At 37.8% G+C, this 19,406-nt stretch overlaps 1 protein-coding gene and 1 long non-coding RNA gene across 6 annotated transcripts in view; one reads left to right on the top strand and one right to left on the bottom strand.

The window, feature by feature from the left end:
- The window catches only part of ENAH (ENAH actin regulator), a 156,249-nt gene that overhangs the window by 126,468 nt on the left and 10,375 nt on the right, over positions 1-19,406 (top strand). For 2 of the 5 annotated variants that reach the window (XM_049776443.1, XM_049776442.1), the window contains exons 5-12: positions 3,590-3,903; positions 4,888-5,679; positions 8,413-8,717; positions 9,591-9,736; positions 9,886-9,943; positions 10,647-10,695; positions 15,025-15,091; positions 18,503-18,565. In XM_049776443.1, the coding sequence (XP_049632400.1) occupies positions 3,590-3,903; positions 4,888-5,679; positions 8,413-8,717; positions 9,591-9,736; positions 9,886-9,943; positions 10,647-10,695; positions 15,025-15,091; positions 18,503-18,565 (1,794 nt within the window). The remainder of the gene's footprint in view (positions 1-3,589; positions 3,904-4,887; positions 5,680-8,412; positions 8,718-9,590; positions 9,737-9,885; positions 9,944-10,646; positions 10,696-15,024; positions 15,092-18,502; positions 18,566-19,406) is intronic. The other 3 variants (XM_049776445.1, XM_049776446.1, XM_049776444.1) reach the window with 3 other exon arrangements.
- LOC126013554 (uncharacterized) lies at positions 462-12,842 on the bottom strand. The gene is made up of 3 exons (XR_007497531.1): positions 12,770-12,842; positions 2,262-2,309; positions 462-550 (listed from the first exon to the last, which is right to left on the bottom strand). It is a non-coding gene; the product is annotated as an uncharacterized LOC126013554 (long non-coding RNA).

The following is a 19,406-nucleotide window of genomic DNA, read 5'->3' as shown; positions in this document are numbered from 1 at the left end:
GTCCCCCGTGCCAGCCAGGAGCTATTTCTGAGCAGACAGCCAGGAGTAACCCCTGAGCACTGCCGGGTGTGACCCAAAAACAAAAACAAAAACAAAAAAAAAAAAAAAAAAAAGAACCAATCAGTTTATTAGTCATTTCAGAGAAGATCGCAATTTGTAGCCTCCAATTTGTAATCACTATAGCTCACATTTTCTGAGAGTTAAGCTCCAAGTTGCATTTTAAAGACATTACCTCATTTATGGAATGTTTTAGATATAAATCAAGAATAACTTTTGAGGAGAGGAAAAAACTCAATTTCAACCATAACTGGAAGACTGTTGTTTAAATCTAGTTAGATTCTTGAACATATTTTCTTGTTAGACATCTAATTAGAAGTCAAGAAAAACACTGTAAAAACAGGGAGATGACTTAGGTGGCTGAAGCATATAGTTTCTTTGCAGGAATTTTGAATTTGACCCATATCACCTCATGGTACCTCAAGCTACTGGGGTGACTCCCAAGCACTGTGCTGGTAGTAGCTCCTTAGCCACGTTGGGTATGACCGAAAAGCTAAAAAACAAAAATACTTTAGAATAACATTTTTCAACCAGGGACTATGTGAGCCTTAAATTGAGTTTTAATGTTAAAACAAGGGACCAGTAGGACAGGGAACCCACAGGAAGGTAATAAAGGTAGAAGGAAAAGCCTAGCAACACTGGTTTAGAGGTTTATTAGACCTTTGTCAGTTTTAATTTTATTATAAATTTGTTCATAGTCATATTTAAAGTTCTAGAGTTAACATTTGTATTTTAGTCATTGCCACACTTGTCAGGCAGTATTTAGGGCTTATTCCTTGATCTGTGCTCAGGAATCTCTCTTGGTGGGTTTGATGGAACATATGGGGTGTCAGTGATGGAATCTGTGTCAGTCAAATAAAAGACAGGCATCCTACCCAGCTGCACTATCACTCCAGAACACTGTATTGACTCTCCAGTCTCATAGAGTGAAAGATTTGTCTGTTTCTGGGCCACACCCAGTGATGCACAGTGGTTACTCCATGCTCTGCACTCAGGAATTACTCCTAGTGGTACTCAGTAACCATATGGGATGCCATGGATTGAACCCAGGCCAACCACATGCAAGGCATTACGTACAGTATATATCCCACTGTACTATCACTGAGTTAAAGATTTTTAATTGAGAATATTGAAGTACGTTCCATACATAAACATGAATTTCAATATACTTATGATTTCATTGTTTAAACAAATCATAGAAAACTTTCAGTAATTAGGCCAGAGTGGTGGCACAAGTGGTAGGGTGTTTGCCTTGCATGCGCTAACAACCTAGGACAGGTTGCAGTTCCATTTCCTGGCATCCCATATGGTCCCCCAAGCCAGGAGCAATTTCTAATCGCATAGCCAGGAGTAACCCCTGAGTGTCACCAGGTGTGGTCCAAAAAGCAAGAAAAAAGAAAAGAAAGAAAAAAGAAAATATTCAGTAATTGTGTAATCTTATTTTGGGAAGAACTAACTAATAAAGATAATAAATAATAATACTGTAGCTGTTCTGTTTAAAATTAAAAGAGCTGGGAAGATAACTTAAAGGCTGGATTTCATGCTTGAACCCCAAGTTTGATTCCTGGCATTATATGGTTTCCCAAGCATGAGCCAGGAGTAGCCTCTGAGTCCTGCCACATGCCACCACCACAACCAGAAACAGGCAGGCAAAAATAAAATAAAATAAAGTGTTTTGCATTATAATACTTTTATTTTAAATTTGTATTTTAATTTTGGGGGCCATACCTGGTAGTGCTTGATAATTCCTGAGATCATAATCAGTGTGTCTGGGATCACACCTGGGCTTCACACTTGCAAGGCAAGTGCTTTAACTTGCCACAACTCTGGCCCTAAAAAAGAAAATCTTCTGAAGTCAAAGATATAGGGGCCGGAGAAATATAGTACAGCAGATAGGATGCTTGTCTTGTTTGCACATGGCCAATCAGGGTTCCAACCCAGAAGCCCATATAGTGTCCCAAGCCCAATCAGGAATGAGCCCTGAGCACAACTGGGTATAACCCCAAAACTGCTTCTATCAAAATAGCTCAATAAACATTTGCTGAATTTTTAAAAAGGCAACTTTTGAATAAAGAAAGGCAGGGGAGAGTTCAATACTGTGCAAGTATGAAGCTATTTGTTAGATTGCCAACATCATCTGATGAATCAAGTGTGGTCTTAGAGACCTTGCAGTTTAGGACTCTCTGCACTATGGAGTTGAATACCTGAGAACCACCAAGCTTGGAGTAGCTCCTGAGCAATACCTGTGTGTCCTAAAAACAAAGAAATATATAGAACAAAGTGAAATATTAGTATGTAATATGCCATAAAAGTGATTCAGACAGGTAGAGAGACAGTACCAGTAGATAAGACACTTGTAAACTGACCCATATTAATAACCTGGCAGCCCATATGGTTCCCGTCAGCCAGGTCTGGCCCCCATACAAAAGTTGGGGAAAACTAAAATGATCCTGTTAAGAATTTCTTTTGGGGGGCTGAAGCGGTGGCTCAGCAGTAGGGCATTAGCCTTGCACGTGGCTAACCTAGGACAGACCTTGGTTCAATCCACCGGCATCCAATATGTTCCCCCAAGCCAGGAGCGATTTCTGAGAGCATAGCCAAGAGTAACCCCTGAGCGTCACCGGATTTGGTCCAAAACTATTAAAAGGGTGGGGGAGCAGTGGCGCTAGGGTAAGGCGTCTGCCTTTTAAGACCATACCTAGGATGGACTGCAGTTTGATCCCCCAGCGTCCCATATGGTCCCCAAACCAGGAGCGATTTCTGAGTGCATAATAACCCCTAAGCGTCACTAGGTATGCCCCCCCCCACAAATTCCTTTTGGGGGTGGTAAAAAAAAATTCTTTTTATTTGTATGAAACTGATAAGCTCCCCCCCTTTTTAAATTTTAGTGGATTTATTCTGGCTTTGGAGCCACAACAGACTATATATAGTCCGGTGACTTCTGGCTTAGTTTTTTTTTTTTTTTGGTTTTGGGTTTTTTTGTTTGTTTGTTTTGTTTTTTGTTTTTTGTTTTTTTTTTGGTTTTTGGGCCATACCCGGCGGTGCTCAGGGGTTACTCCTGGCTGTCTGCCCAGAAATAGCTCCTGGCAGGCAGGGGGGACCACATGGGACACCAGGATTCGAACCAACCACCTTTGGTCCTGGATCAGCTGCTTGCAAGGCAAACACCGCTGTGCTATCTCTCCGGGCCCTCTTCTGGCTTAGTTTTTAGGAATTACTTCTGGCAGTGCTTGGGGAATCATATGGAATGCTGTGAATCGAACCTGGGTCAGCTACATGCAAAGCAAATGCCCTACATGCCATGTTATCATTCTGTACTATTTTTTATTTATAAAGATAAGCCTTTCTATCTAGACATGTGGAAATAGAGATGTTTTCTCTATGTTGCTTTGTATTTTGAGTAAAAAATAAGATCCATAGTAGTTTATTATGAAGGTCTTTAACAGGTCTAAAGACCTATAAATAGGACTTTAACGATGAGTAGCCATAGATGCGTATTAAAATCTTTAAAAAAAATTTTTTTTTTTTTTAGGCAACTGCAGGAACAACAACGGCAAAAGGAGATGGAGCGGGAAAGACTGGAGAGAGAAAGAATGGAAAGGGAAAGATTGGAGAGAGAGAGGTTAGAAAGAGAAAGGCTTGAGAGGGAGCGGCTAGAACAAGAGCAGCTGGAGAGAGAAAGACAAGAAAGGGACCGCCTGGATCGCCAGGACCGCCTGGAGAGGGAGAGACAAGAACGGGAGAGGCTGGAGAGACTTGACCGGGACAGGCAAGAGAGAGAGCGACAGGAGCAGTTAGAGAGAGAACAGCTGGAATGGGAGCAAGAACGAAGACTATCAAGTGCTGGTAAGAAGTTTAATAAGATGTGCTCTCTGCATCTGAGCTTAGAGAATGGATGATGTTTTATGTAGCCACTTATTAGCATATTTCACATCTGAGATGCTTGGGATTAAGTAATACAACTTGAAACTATGAGCAAATACACAGCAATTGCTACTCTTAACAGTTTCTTTTTATTTCTCTCTGTATTACTTGGAGACTTAAAGAAAGCTGTTGGAAATTTTTATTCTCTTTATTCTAATTATTCTACCCTATAATTGGCTATAAAGTATAAATTTTATTTTATGGGGAAGCTTTTTTTTATCTTTGGTAAATTTGGAATTATTTCCCTTTTGAGATCACTTATTGTTTTTGAATACTATAACATTGTAATAATGTTCACCAAAAGTTTGCTTTAGAACATATTCTAAAGTTTTTAAGGGGAAATAGAATGATAGGTAAAAAAAATCCTCTAGTTATGTAAATATTTTCAGTTATTGTGAAAATTACTAAATACAATGGAATTTATAAAAGGTAATTCAAATCTGACCAAAAGTTTGGTATCTTGACATTTTAGGATTTAATATTTTTTCCTGGGGTTATAACCAACACATCAAATATTTTCCCAAAGTAAGCATTAAATATGGAATCCCTAACCCTTAATGATAAATGTCAGTTTTGCTTTTTGCTACTTTTAAAAGTCAACTGAAGTTCTTACTTTTTGTGGTCCCATCTCTATGATTTTAAATATCCTGTCAGTGGACTTAAACAACAATTCTTTAATGATCTCACAAAAGCAGATTGATTTATTGATCTGCTTGTTAGACAAGAACTACGTCCTCTTCTGTATTATAAGTTTAAATATCCTTGTGTAAAATAGTTATTTGCACAAATACCTAATTCTCTGTACATTTATGCATTTTGTCTAAATGCTGGTTTTGTGGCTTTACTAGCTCCCTTTTTCTCTCTCCTTTTTATTCTGTCTTTTGCTGCTTTCCACCTTCTGTCCAGCTCCATCTTCCGACAGCTCCCTGTATAATGCTCCACTTCCTGAGTATGCCAGTTGCCAGCCTCCTTCAGCACCTCCTCCATCATATGCTAAAGTCATCTCAGCTCCAGTGTCAGAGGCCACTCCTGATTATGCTGTAGTGACCGCTTTGCCACCTTCTTCCACACCCCCTACACCACCACTGCGACACTCAGCGACACGTTTTGCAACATCTTTAGGTTCAGCCTTCCACCCTGTTCTTCCCCATTATGCTACAGTTCCTCGTCCTCTGAACAAAAACTCTCGACCTTCTTCTCCTGTGAACACACCCTCTTCTCAGCCTCCAGCTACGAAGCCCTGTGCCTGGTCTACTTCCAATTTTTCGCCCCTCCCTCCATCTCCTCCAGTAATGATTAGCAGCCCCCCTGGCAAAGCTACTGGTCCACGGCCTGTTCTCCCTGTTTGTGTTTCTTCTCCTGTGCCCCAAATGCCTCCATCACCTACAGCATCCAATGGGCTGCTTGACTCTGTAATATATCCAGTGTCTCCGCCGCCTACCTCAGGGCCAGCAGCTCCGCCACCGCCGCCTCCACTGCCGCCCCTCGCACCACTCTCACACTGTGGATCTCAAGCTTCTCCTCCAAGCACCCCTATTGCCTCAACTCCCTCATCCAAGCCTAGTGTTCTCCCTTCTCCTTCTGCAGCTGCCCCTGCCTCTGTGGAGACTCCTCTAAACTCTGTGCTGGGAGACTCCTCTGCTTCTGAGCCAGGCTTGCAGGCAGCCTCTCAGCCGGCCGAGACTCCAGCCCAACAGGGTAAGGTTTCTGTTATTGCTACTGACAGCTCAGCTCTGAAATAAGTCCTAGTGGCAAATGGCCTTAACTGCCTAGAATTAGGAAGATAGTTTTTGATAGTTGAATATTCTTGATGTCATAGTACCACTTAGATCTTTTAATTTAAAAATATGTAAAAATGATTTTCCTGTTGGGTTCATTGCATTTGGAAGATCTCTGTGTGACATCTATGTACTGAATTAGATAAAAATCTTGTTCAGTGTCATAATTTAAGATGTTTTTGAATATTGGAAGGCCCCCATAATTTATTTCTTTTTAAATTTCATAAGGAAAACTACTTGACTCATTTTGAACCATATGTTAGAATCTAATGTGTCCTTCAGTTTCATGAGAAATTAGTGCCATATAAGTTTTGCAATCATGAGGTCTTTTATCCTGGAGCCTTTGGAATAGTTCTGATCTGTGACCCATTTCATGTTGGTCTCTTCTATATTGAGCACTTTGTACTTTCTTAGGTGGGTCATTGTAGGAACCTAAAGTCTGTGAAGTCTTTGGGCTTTGCAAAACAGTGGAGAGGATGGTCATCTTGGTACATGGCCTCAAAGGTTCCATGTTCAAATGACAAGTAGCAACTGGCAGGATAAAAGCAAGAGGGTAGCATTCTCTACTGTTACCGACACCCCACACTATGCCTGCCCCTGCTGGCATGGTAACAGGGAGCGAAGGAAATGAGCTTCTTAAGTATGGATAATTATAAGTAGTTATGGATTTGGGGTTTGTTTTTTTTGTCTTGTTTTTGGGTCACACCTGGTGGTCACTCCTGGGCTCTGATCTCAGAAGTTGTTCCTGGCAGGCACAGGGACCATATGGGATGCCAGGATTTGATCCACCATCCATCCTGTATTGGCTGCTGCATGCAAAGCAAATGCCCTACTGCTCTGCTCTCTCTCCAGCCCCGGATTTGGTTTTCTATTGACAATTTTTAGCTACCCTGATCTATTGAAAACAAGATTCACACCCCCAATTACTTATTTATTTTAGGGTTTGGAGCCACCCAACAGCACTCTGGGGTTACTCTTGGCTCTGTGCTTAGGGATCGAATCTGGGACAGTCCCAGGTCAGCTGCATGCAAAGCAAATACCCTACCGCTGTGCTATTACTCTGGCCCCAAGATTCACAAAAATTGTAGGAGGGAATCTGACTATAAGTCTGTACTTACATAGACACAAGACTGAATTTAATTGCACCTCCTTTAAAAAAAAATTAGTTTGGGGGCCAGTTTTGCCTTGCACTTGGATGACCCCAGTTTCATTCTCTAGCACTACATATGGTCCCTGAGCAAAACCAGGAATAAGTCCTGAGCACTGCTAGTTGTAGCCCAAAAACAAAACCCAATAGTAAGGTAAGGAGATTTGTTATTTCTGTATGTATAATTTTCTTGATGGCAGAATTTGCTGAAAAGTAGAATCAGAACTTTTACTTATAGTTAGTGTCTCTGCTATAAATGCTGGATAAGAGCGTGTATAATTACTTTAAGAAGAACCAAAACTGCTCTCTCTGTAAATCCTGATAACACAGGGCCAGGAAGGTGGCGCTAGAGGTAAGGTGTCTGCCTTGCAAGCGCTAGCATAGGACGGACCTCGGTTCGATCCCCCGGTGTCCCATATGGTCCCCCCAAGCCAGGAGCGATTTCTGAGCGCATAGCCAGGAGTAACCCCTGAGCATCAAACGGGTGTGGCCCAAAAACCAAAAAAAAAAAAAAAAATCCTGATAACACAAGGGAAAATAACCCATCACCCTACTGTTTTTTCAACATTTTTGTTTTTAGTGTGTGTGAAGTAATAGTTTTCAAAAATGTACCTCCTCATATGCAAATTTGCTCAAAACATCCCTTTATGCTTTGAGAAAGAAAATATCTATTACATCATGCTTATATCATGATATTAAATGTTTTATTCGACCCCCTATGGTATTTATAAGATTTGACCATTTCTCTATTACCCCCATTTTTTAGGATTTTTTAAGTGTTTAAAATTTTTTGTCATTTAGTAATTTATGATTGTTACTTTCAGGTTTCACTTTTGTGTTAGTAGATCCCTTTACTTAACTGGTTTTCAGGTACTGAGGTTTTTGGCCTAAAATATGGGATATTTTTAAGATTAAGAAATTGGGGTGGAGGCAGAGAGATAGCAGGCTGGCATTTGCCTTGCATGTAGCTAACCCAGGTTAAATCCCCTAAGCACCCCCATGTTTTCCCCTGAGCATACCAGGAGTGATCCCTAAGAACAGAGCTAGGAGTAAGTCCTAAGTACCACCTGTGGCCCAAAAGCGAAAAAGAAACCAGAGAAACACCTCTTTTCTGTTCATAGTGCTTACATATCCACTTGAGCTGCCTACAAATAGAAGTATAAAACATGAGTAAATTTATTCTTCACTAAGGCAAAATGTATTGTCTTAATACTTAAGATTAACAGGTTGTTTCGGATCTGTTATTTCACATAGTAATAGTCACCATCATATACTTTTATTTGGGATGGTGCCTGCCTCTTTCATAAGCATTTATTTTGCTTATTTATCAAATCCCCACATAAAACCTAATTAGATGATCTGTTTTTGGTTATGTTAATAAAGTTCAAAAGTAATAGGTAGAAAATGAGCCAGTATAATGTCATTCAGCATCCTCCATACTATCTCTTAAAAGATAATGCACCAAGATCTTTTGTTGATGTCCTATTAAACATTTCTTCTTCTCAGGCATTGTCTTGGGACCACCTGCACCTCCACCACCCCCTCCTCTCCCACCAGGTCCTTCCCAGGCTGCTGCAGCTATCCCTCTTCCCCCAGGCCCTCCTCCGCCCCCTCCACTTCCATCTGCAGGACCTCCCCCTCCCCCTCCGCTCCCTCCTCTTCCTAACCAAGCCCCCCCACCTCCTCCACCACCACCTGCTCCTCCCCTCCCTGCATCTGGATTTTTTATGGGATCCATGTCAGAAGACAATCGCCCTTTAACTGGACTTGCAGCTGCAATTGCTGGAGCAAAGCTTAGGAAAGTGTCACGGGTAAATGCATTTCCAAATCATTCTATCCTTTGCATATAACTTGTCTTTGTCTTTAAATATTATTATTCTAACTTTATGCGTACTGTTAACTTCATTGATTCAGAACAATTATAATAAGCAAAAGTCTGAAGAAGGTAATAATACTATTTCTGTGATTTCATCACTTAATTTACCACTTATTATTTAATAAGTGGTTATTATTAAGATGATTTGCTTTGTTTTTTTCTTGTATGCGTTTCTTATGTACACACATGTGGTACACACATATGGACTGTGGACATATGAGTGAAGACTGTCAGAGACATCATGCCACTATTTTTCTATAAAATTCACAGTGTTTTGTAACCTACGTGATCATAGAATAATAATATAATAATTAAAATTAGAAAACATAACATCAGAATCTACCTGGCTGTTCAAATTTTACCAAGTATCCAGTAATGTTTTTAGGACTATTTTTAGTCCAGGATTATCTCATTTTAATTGTAATATCTTTTATTTACCTTCAGCTGTTAAGATTCCTCAATCTTTTTCTTTCATTCTGTCAACATATTTGAAAACTACACAGTTATTTTTTAAATATCTTTTATTTGGTTTGTTGTCTCAAGGTTAAAATTGGGTTACATGTTTTAGGGACAGGTTCTATATTTTTTTTATCATCAGAGTTAACAGACCCTCAGTATTTTGTATAAGGTGTGTGTTACTATTTTACTCTATTACTGAGATATTAATTTAGATAAATTTCCAAATTTCTGTTGATTCTTTAGGTTTAAATTTTTTAATTATAAATAAATTAAAAATGACTTTTTATTTACTGTGTAAGCATAGACTTATCTAACATAGAAGTTCATTATGTATTATATTCTCATCAAGATGGAGGATGCTTCTTTTCCAAGTGGAGGAAATTCTATTGGTGTGAATTCAGCCTCTTCTAAAACAGATTCCGGTCGTGGCAATGGACCCCTTCCTCTAGGGGGTAGTGGTTTAATGGAAGAAATGAGTGCTTTACTGGCCAGGAGGTAGGTGAAGTCATGGAGAGATGTCTGTAATTAGAGGACTTTTGTTCCTTTATTTTAAATATAATTTAACTGGCTACCTTTTATCCCTTTTAGTATAGTTTTTATACTGAGGTAATTTTCCTTAAAAATGTGATTTGCTATCTTTGAAGGAGAAGAATTGCTGAAAAGGGATCAACAACAGAAACAGAACAAAAAGAAGACAAAAACGTAAGTTAATATGTCAGGTATAACTGCAAGTTATGAAATTCAAACACAGCTGATTCAGGAAATCATGTTAACTTGAGCTTAATTTGAATTGTTTTTATTTTGTTGGGTAAGAGGATTCCAAATGATGTGTAGGATATGTGGGGCATCTTCCCATTGTTTCTTAACTCTTCATCCATTGGTTCAATGGACCAGAATTGCAAGGACCTTGCTGGGTTGGAGATCAAACTGGTATCTGCTACATGGATGGCATGTACCTTAACCCCTATACATCTCTTCATTCCCAATCTCATAAAATATGACACTCTTAGTAAAATGTGTTGAATAAACGGAGAGAAGGGTAAAAGGAAAAACTACTTTTATCTTCTTTATGTGTCATTGTATAAGAAGCAGTTTGTTTTTGTTTTCTTCCTGCTGCACTTGATATTCTTTAATGCCAGTCTTGAAATCTCTCTCATTTCTCTTACTAACATTGACTAGTATCTTTTCAGTGTGAATACATGATGAAAGGAGCAGAAGTTGGGGGGTTTGGGAAAAGGAACTACTATGAAGATCAAGAAAAATAAGTCTGAACTAGAATAGGAGGAAGAAGACTGATGAGGGGGAAAGTGGGAAATGACAGGAAGAATACTGGAAATATAAACACTAAATATATTGGCAGGTATCCAATAGTTGTGATATTATTAAAATATATCTATATATTTAGGAAGATTCAGAGCCTGTGCCTTCGAAGACGTCTTCAACAAGTACACCTGGTAAGTTCAAGAGATCAGTTTTAACTTTTATGAACATCCCTAAATATTAATAATCCCCAATTAAAAATCTCCTGTGCCCCTTATTTAGATCTGTTCTATGGCTTGTCACTAAAATGCATTTCTTAGCACCTTTTTCCCCCTTTGCCATACCGATGTGAGCCTAGAGTCAGCTCTTAGCTTCTTTCTACATTGGAAGAATTGATTCATTAACAAACCCCTTTCTGGGGGGGTTGGTTTTTGGGCCATACCCAGCAGCGCCCCAGGGTTACTCCTGGCTCTGAGCTCAGAAATTGCTTCTGACAGGCTCAGGGGATCATATGGGATGCCAGGAATCAAACCACCACCTGTCCTGGGTGGTCTACTGTATGTAAGGCAAACGCACTACCACTGTGCTATCTCTTCAGCCCCTAAAACCCATTTTTCTGATAAATCTAATTGAAAAAAAAAATTTTTTTTTTTTTTTTTGGTTTTTGGGCCACACCTGGTGGTGCTCAGGGGTTATTCCTGGCTATCTGCTCAGAAATAGCTCCTGGGAGTCACGGGACTATATGGGACGGATTCGAACCAACCACCTTAGGTCCTGGGTCGGTTGCTTCCAAGGCAAACGCTGCTGTGCTATCTCTCCGGCCCCTTGAAAATAAATTTTTATATATTGTGTATATTATTTTTAATTATTTGAGATCATTTGCTAAATCTAGGGAAACTTTTGTTAGACTAATGAACTATTTTTTTTTTTTTGATTTTTGGACCACACCCGGTAATGCTCAGGGGCTACTCCTGGCTATGCACTCAGAAGTCGCTCCTGGCTTGGGGGACCATATGGGACACCAGGGGATCGAACCGCGGTCAGTCCTAGGCTAGCGCTGGCAAAGCAGACACCTTACTTCTAGCGCCACCGCACCAGCCCCTGAACTGTTTTTAATAATTATTTTTAGAGATAATGATTAAATGATTGTGTAGACATAAAATAGACATTGATGTTTATTTTAACATTTCTCAAATTGTGATGGTTATCATTAACAGTTCATTTGAGTAATATTAATAATTAAGAAAATAAAATTTACTAATTTGTAATTTAGAAAGAACTTAAGCTTTTAAAAAAAGTTCTTGAATTCAGTGGAAATTCTGATACTGACATTTCTCAGATATGATCTATTAAAGAGAATATTAGCATACTGATTTTCACCAAAAGTGCTTAATTTCCAGGAATATGAGATTTCTTTATATTTGACTAAAAGACAACTGGACTCTCCATTTACTTCCTCATTTAATATAAAATTAAATAAATTTGGTGGCTTGCTGAATACAGTATAATCCAGAGGAAGTTATTATAGAGAATGCATATTTTGATTTGTAAACTACTAGTAACTTATAGAATCCCACTTTTGGATTCCCTACTAATAGGCAAATAAGTTTCTTTAAATGCCTATTTTGAATAAAAATAGAGCAAAAAAATATTTTGTGTTTTTATTTTTGTGATATAACCTGCTTGAACAAAAACAAAATTTCTGGCCAGGGATATAGTTTAAGGAGTAAAGTATATGTTTTTCATATATGAGGCCTTGGGATTCATACCACTGCAGCAACAACTCTATAGCAATGATACCTTAAAAGGCAAAAAAAAGTATAAATGAACTAGCAAGGTCAAAGACATTAAGTCACTAGAAAACTAAGTGCAATAGAAATCCAGAATAAAGGTAGTGTTTTGGGGGAAGTTACAAGATAAGTTATGTTGGGCCGGGTAGGTGGCGCTGGAGGTAAGGTGTCTGCCTTGCAAGCGCTAGCCAAGGAAGGACCGCGGTTCGATCCCCCGGCGTCCCATATGGTCCCCCCAAGCCAGGGGCGATTTCTGAGCACATAGCCAGGAGTAACCCCTGAGCGTCAAACGGGTGTGGCCCAAAAACCAAAAACCAAAAAAAAAAAAAAAGATAAGTTATGTTAATATGTACATAAACATGAAATGAGGGAATGCTGTCTTAAGTAAAAATGCACAAAACTATTTAAAGGGAATTTCAAATCCAGATCAGTTTTTAGTTAAAACAACAGCTTGATCCCAGATTTTATTTACATTTACTTGATTTTCATGTGGCCTAGATGTTTACTTCTCTGACAAGAATTCACTCATCCTTTCATCAAGTGGGTCCATGATGATAGCAGTGAGTCAGCCCCAATTAGAAAATAATACAAAGCACAATTAGACTGCTGACCAGTGAGTCACTGCATAGTGTCGTTTGTGATAAGAGCTTTGCATGATCTCATTTGAGTGCAATTGTCTGCCAAGTTCTAAGAGTTATTTGCTTGAACATCAAGTAGAAGTGTAAATTCCAAATTACTGAGCTAAGAGAATGATAAAAACTAAGATTAATATTGAAGTCTATGAATATACTAAGACTATAGTCTTTTGTTTAACCATTGACACAAATGGTAGGATATTAGAATATTCTAAATTATAGTTAGAATATTTCATCTTTAACATTGTTATTTATTTAAAACAATTGTTCCATTCTAATTAAAGTTATCCTATTCTTAAAAGTCTATATTAGAGAAACTACGACTTTCTACTGTATAGAGTGATAGTATCTTAGATTTAACAATCCACATTGTTTAATAATTTATGTCAAAACCTAAATTTAAGAACTTTTTATTTGGGGCTAGACAGTGGGTAGGCTGCTTTCCTTGCACAGGACCAAAGTGGGTTTAATACCCTAGCACACTTTATGACCGAAAGCACTGCCAAGGAGTAATTCCTGAGTGCAGAGCAAGGAGGAAGCCCAAAGTACTGTTGGGTATGATCCCAAAACAGAAAGAACATATCTTATTTCATAAACATATAAAATGGTGTCTGTGTGTTTTTTTGTGTTTCAATTTTTTGCAATAACTCAGAAAAATAAGATATTAATAAGTATAATTTGTTTATTTTGTTTGGGGTTCAGCCAGCAATATTCAGGGCTTACTTCTGGCTTTGTGCTTGGGATCATTCTAGCAGGCTTGGTGACCATATGGGATGCAGGGATTCATCCTTTTTTACCAATCACCTTGCTTGTTATACTCTCTAATTTTCATGTTTGTTTGTTTGTTTTTATTTAAACAATGTGCAAAGTTGTTTTTAATGCAGATGTTTCAGGCTTTCAATGTTTTATATACCAATCTCACCACCAGTGTGAACTTTCCACTATCAGTGTCCCCAGTTTTCCATCCATCCCCTATGTCTCACCCCTTAGCAGGCACAAGCAAGTTTACTCGATATTGCTTGTTAGAATAAAATGATAAATGGAATTATCAGAAAAAGATATTGGGTATAGATACTGGACTTAGGGAGGGGACTCTGCCAACCCCCATTTCAAGAAGACATGTTGGGGGGGGTGTTTGAGGGTTTTTTTTGGGGGGGGGGGTCACACCCGGCAGCACTCAGGGGTTCCTCCTGGCTCTGCTCAGAAATCGCTCCTGGGAGGCTCCAGGGACCACATGGGATGCTGGAATTCAAACCACTGTCCTTCTGCATGCAAGGCAAATGCCTTACCTCCATGCTATCTTTCCAGCCCCTGAGGTTTTTTTTTGTTTTGGGGTCAAACCCAGTGGTGCTCAGGGCTTACTATTGTTTCTGTACTCAGATCACTCCTGTCATGCTGGAACCATATAGGGGACCAGGGATTGAACCCAGGTCGACATTGTACAAGGCCAACTCCCTGCCCACTGTACTCCTGTTCCCAGATGTTTTCCTAATCTTTTGAGGTTTTTCTTTGTGGGGGGGGCACACCCAGTAATGCTGAGGGGATACTTCTGACTCTGCACTCTCAGAAAGATACTCCGAGAGGTACTCAGGAGACCATATGGGATACTGGGAATCAGATCCGGGTCAGCTACATGTAAGGCAAATACCCACTATAGTATTGCTCTGGCGCTTAGATTTTTGTATTTTTTAAAAAAAACTTATCTTGGGGCCGGAGAGATAGCATAGAGGTAAGGCGTTTGCCTTTCATGCAGGAGGTCATCGGTTTGAATCCCGGCACCCCATATGGTCCCCTGTGCCTGCCAGGAGCAACTTCTGAGCATGGAGCCAGAAATAACCCCTGAGCACTGCCGGGTGTGACCCAAAAACCACAAAAAAAAAAAAAAAAACTTATTTGTTTCTTCTCATTTTAAGGCCTATAAATAAACAAATTGGAACCTTGTTTTTTTTTTGTTTGAATTAAAATTTTTAATTTATTTAGAATTTGTTGTTTTATTTACATGATATGCTATATAAACATAATGTTATGTAATATTTTTCTATTTCCTTTACAACTAGTAACAATGGCTGTGTTAATAAGCTATTTTGTGTTTTTAAAGAACCAACAAGAAAACCCTGGGAAAGAACGAATACAATGAATGGCAGCAAGTCCCCTATTATTTCCAGGTACCAAGTTTTTCTTTTCTTTATTATATACTACATTTGTTTCTCAAAATAAATTGACCTCTATATTATTGTTATAAAATTAAAAAATTAGCTTTGAAATTATGTAAAGGGATAAATGGAATACAAATAATCCTATATTGTTCTTAGCAGTGAACTCCATGATGATTATTTTAAGTACTACTTGATGCTTCTTACCATCAATCATTTTGTTCAAAATGTTATATTGGCTATATTCCTTAGAGTTTTCTATTTTAAAACATTCCAACCTACAAGAAATTGAAAGATATTACAGTGAACACAGTGTACCCATCATCTAGATTACCTGGTCATTTTTACCACAGGGGTCTCTTAGTCTCTCAGTTAACTCCCAGGCTGGCATGGCAGTTAAGGTCAAGGGTCCAAGAAAGTGGGGCTGCTTTTATCCTGCAGTTCTAGGAATTACTGGGGCCACTCCAACAATACTTGGGGAGCCTCTGGAACTACATCCTACAGTGCGGTGACAGGGTTTGAACAGGAGCTGCTGCATGCAATGCATACACCTTAACAATTGATTCTCTGTATGGAATCAAAAACTTTTCTATACATACCCATATACTTTTTTTAATAGTCAGAAAATGGTTTGAAAATGTGTTGCTTCACTTTGAATACTTTTAACATTTCCCAAAAGAACCAGACATTCTTCATTATCCTACATGAACCTGATACCATTATGTAATATAGTATATGTTTTTCTCATTAGTCTCATTGACAGCCTTCATTTTTGAAAGGCTTTTTAAATTTGTTTTTGTTTGGTTTGGTTTTTGAGGGTTGTTCTCTCCCCCATAGTGGGATTAAACACAGGGATCAGATACACGCAAGACAAGTGCTACTACTGAGCCACATTCCTGATCCCAAAAGAAACTTCTATATTTTAAACTATAAAGCAATTGGTGAGGAAAAAATAATGTGAGAGATAAAACCTAGTATGTTGACTTTGCAAAGTATATTCATTTCTCATTTGAACTTTCCATTACAATTAAGTTATAAAGAATCCAAAATAACAATTGTTCATGTTTCTGTTAGTGGTCATGGTGGGCACTCTCAAGCAAATTTAGCACTCCTTAACTTGCATTCTTTATTAACATATTCTTTATTTATTTTTAGTTTGGTTGATTGGATTTTATTTTGGGGTCATATTTGTCAATAATCAGCAGTCACTCCTGGTAGTGCTTTAGGGGACCAGGGGACCATGTTATCAGGATCTTTCGATCTGTTTTAAACATAGATGAAATATTTTCTTGTTTTATGTAATAGTTTAAAAGACTGGTTTTTTGAGGGAAAAATATATAGAAGCTAAAATGTTTCTTTCTGAAAAATTTGTCTTTTTTTAAATTTCACCTCATATAAAGTAAACTTGTAGGAATTTCATTATAAAAATCTAATTTGTAAAAAATAGACATTGTCACAAATCTACAATATGTCTAATATTAAATTTTGATTTGCATTTTGTTTATTTCTGCAGATAGGAAGTTCAAGTAGTGATAAAGTTATTTAATTTCCATAAAGAAACTGTGCCTTTTAAAATATACAGAAGCTTCAGGATAATGTATTTTATAAATACAAGATAAATGTATTTTATTTTAAAAGAAAATACAGGAATTACTTTTGGTGAATATGATTTTTCAGTAGGGAATTTCATTTATGTTTCTCAGATTTCTGATTGAGATACCTGATTAATGCATCCCTAATAGTTGCGAGTTTTAATTCAGTAGCATATTATGAAGCCTGATTTATCAAGTATATGTGTATGAGAACAAGACTGTGATGTACCATTGGTCTTTTGAAGATGATAAATTATAGTGGAGAAGAATTCTTTTTCTTTACCTACTTTTCTACATCATTGATAGAAATTCTGTATGAATCTAAACCTAAATTTATAGCAAAATTTGTATCTTAGTAGGCATATATAATGTTCCTTAATGTAGTAGAATCATTTAGAGGGAGAAAAATATATATGAAGGATTTTTAAAACTGCTAAATGAAATTTAATTCCTTAATACATATTGTAATGTTCACCATTTTTAAGGTATTTTATGTACATTGATTAAATATTGGCTCTTATTTTGTCATGCTTATAATTGTATTACTTGTATAATTTTCTTCACCTTCACCAAAATAGAAATTCTAAAGTAGCCATTTCTTGATCCTCATATAGCTATTGCTAGGTTGATGCAACAGCAAATCTGTATATTTTAAGAATTTACTGTTGGGGCCGGTGAGGTGGCGCTAGAGGTGGCAAGGTGTCTGCCTTGCAAGCGCTAGCCAAGGAGGACTGTGGTTAGATCCCCCGGCGTCCCATATGATTCCCCCCAAGCCAGGGGCAATTTCTGAGCGCTTAGCCAGGAGTAATCCCTGAGCATCAAACGGGTATGGCCTGAAAAACCAAAAAAAAAAAAAAAAATTTACCGTAAACAGTTTTAAACCGTAAAATGTTTTTAAAATATATTTAAGAGACTAGATTTTTCTATTATCTCCTCTTATTGTTTTTGATAGGAAGATTTTTAGCTATTGTGGTTTTATGTATGTCCCAGCCTTACACTATAGTGAAAATAACCACTTCTCTTAAATTATGTCAGAATTAAATTGTAATAAGATGGATTATTAGGCTGAAAATGTACATGATATTGCACATTACCATATTCATTAGTACTTTAGAAATGAGAGTAAAAGAAAAATATCTTAATTAAAAAAGTTTAAAGTACGGGCCGGAATGGTGGCGTAAGGGTAAGGCGCCTTGCCGGCACTAGCCTAGGAAGGACCACGGTTTGATCCCCTGATATCCCACATGGTCCCCCAAGCCAGGAGCAATTTCTGAGCGCATAGCCAGGAGTAACCCCTGAGCGTCATTGGGTGTGGCTGAAAAAGCAAAAAAAAAAAAAAAAAGTTTAAAGTAAACTGGAACAAAAAATTGGAAAAGTTTTAATTAAAAAAATGTTTTGTTAATTTTTCCTACAGTTTTTGTTAAGTGCCTGTTGATCTATGATTTAAAATGGAGGGAAATAGTGCCTCGTGAGGTGTTGATTTTGTATATATTTCAGGCTACAGTAATTTTTGTGATTTGTCTTTGATGAATCTGTGGTTTTCTATTTATGCTAATAGAAATATCCGTGATTGTATTTTGATACTCTTCTGTGAATCTAACGTAGGTAGGTAATTTGTCAAGGAAATAGAAGCATCTGTGTATAGTTAGAATTAGTATTTCTTTATTTTCATTAGAAAATCACCATTTTAAGATTGATGGGGTCCTTTAGTTCTTGTTATATTTCCAGTTTATATTTCCAGTTTATATTACTATAAATAGTAGTAACATGATGAAAATCATTTTTTAAAGTTCTATTGCATACCCCTTTAAATGGTTTTTCCCCTTCATAGACGGGATTCTCCAAGGAAAAATCAGATTGTTTTTGACAACAGGTCCTATGATTCATTACACAGGTATCATCCTGCTGTGACTTTGTGATTTGAGACTTTTAAATAACATATTCAGGGTAGGGCTGAGCTTTTTCTACATGGATTGGTAATCACCACAAGGAGAGATTTAGAAAGACTGAATCTTTTATATTTAGTTTTATTTAGAATACTATTTTAATCTTAATATTTTAATTAGAAAAGTACAACAATGTCTTTTTTCCTGTCATTTATAGTTTGAATAGGGTATATATGAAGAGTAAGCATCAGAAATACTACAATAGATCACCTGCATATATTTTTGTCTTTAAAAGTAACAAATGTGGCCAGAGAGATAGTACAGCAGGTAGGACACTACACTTTGAACAACCAGGTTCAATCTTCAGCATCCCATATGATCCCCGAGCAACATCAGAAGTGATTCCTGAGTGCAAATTCAGGAAAAACCCATGAGCATTGCCTGATGTGGCCCAGGGTGGGGGTGGGGGGACAGAAGAAGCAAGCAAACAAAGCCACAAGGCTTTTTTATAGAAGTGTGAGGTAAAACTTTTTAAAAAGCAAGTTAGCTTTTTTTTATACTGTTTGTTACTTGAATATGAGATAGTATTATAGACAGCAATTATAGATAATTTGTTAGAGCCGAATGCCTCACTTCTAAGCAGTTTGCTTCTCAGGATAAATTCTATTGTTTACTATTCTTTACTCTTTTTCGTTTTTTCTTAATTAAAACAATTTTTAAAGTTCTCGATTACTTCTACTATTCTTAGAATTTATATGGGCAGGGGCTGGAGCGATAGCACAGCAGTTGGGTTTTTACCTTGCATGCAGCCGACCCAGGACCGATGCGGGTTCAATTCCCCAGCATCCC

The sequence above is a fragment of the Suncus etruscus genome, chromosome 7 (assembly GCF_024139225.1).
Source record: "Suncus etruscus isolate mSunEtr1 chromosome 7, mSunEtr1.pri.cur, whole genome shotgun sequence".
In the NCBI taxonomy this organism is placed as follows: Eukaryota; Metazoa; Chordata; class Mammalia; order Eulipotyphla; family Soricidae; genus Suncus; species Suncus etruscus.
Note: the sequence above shows the minus strand (reverse complement) of the source record. Positions and strands in the feature narration are given on the sequence as shown.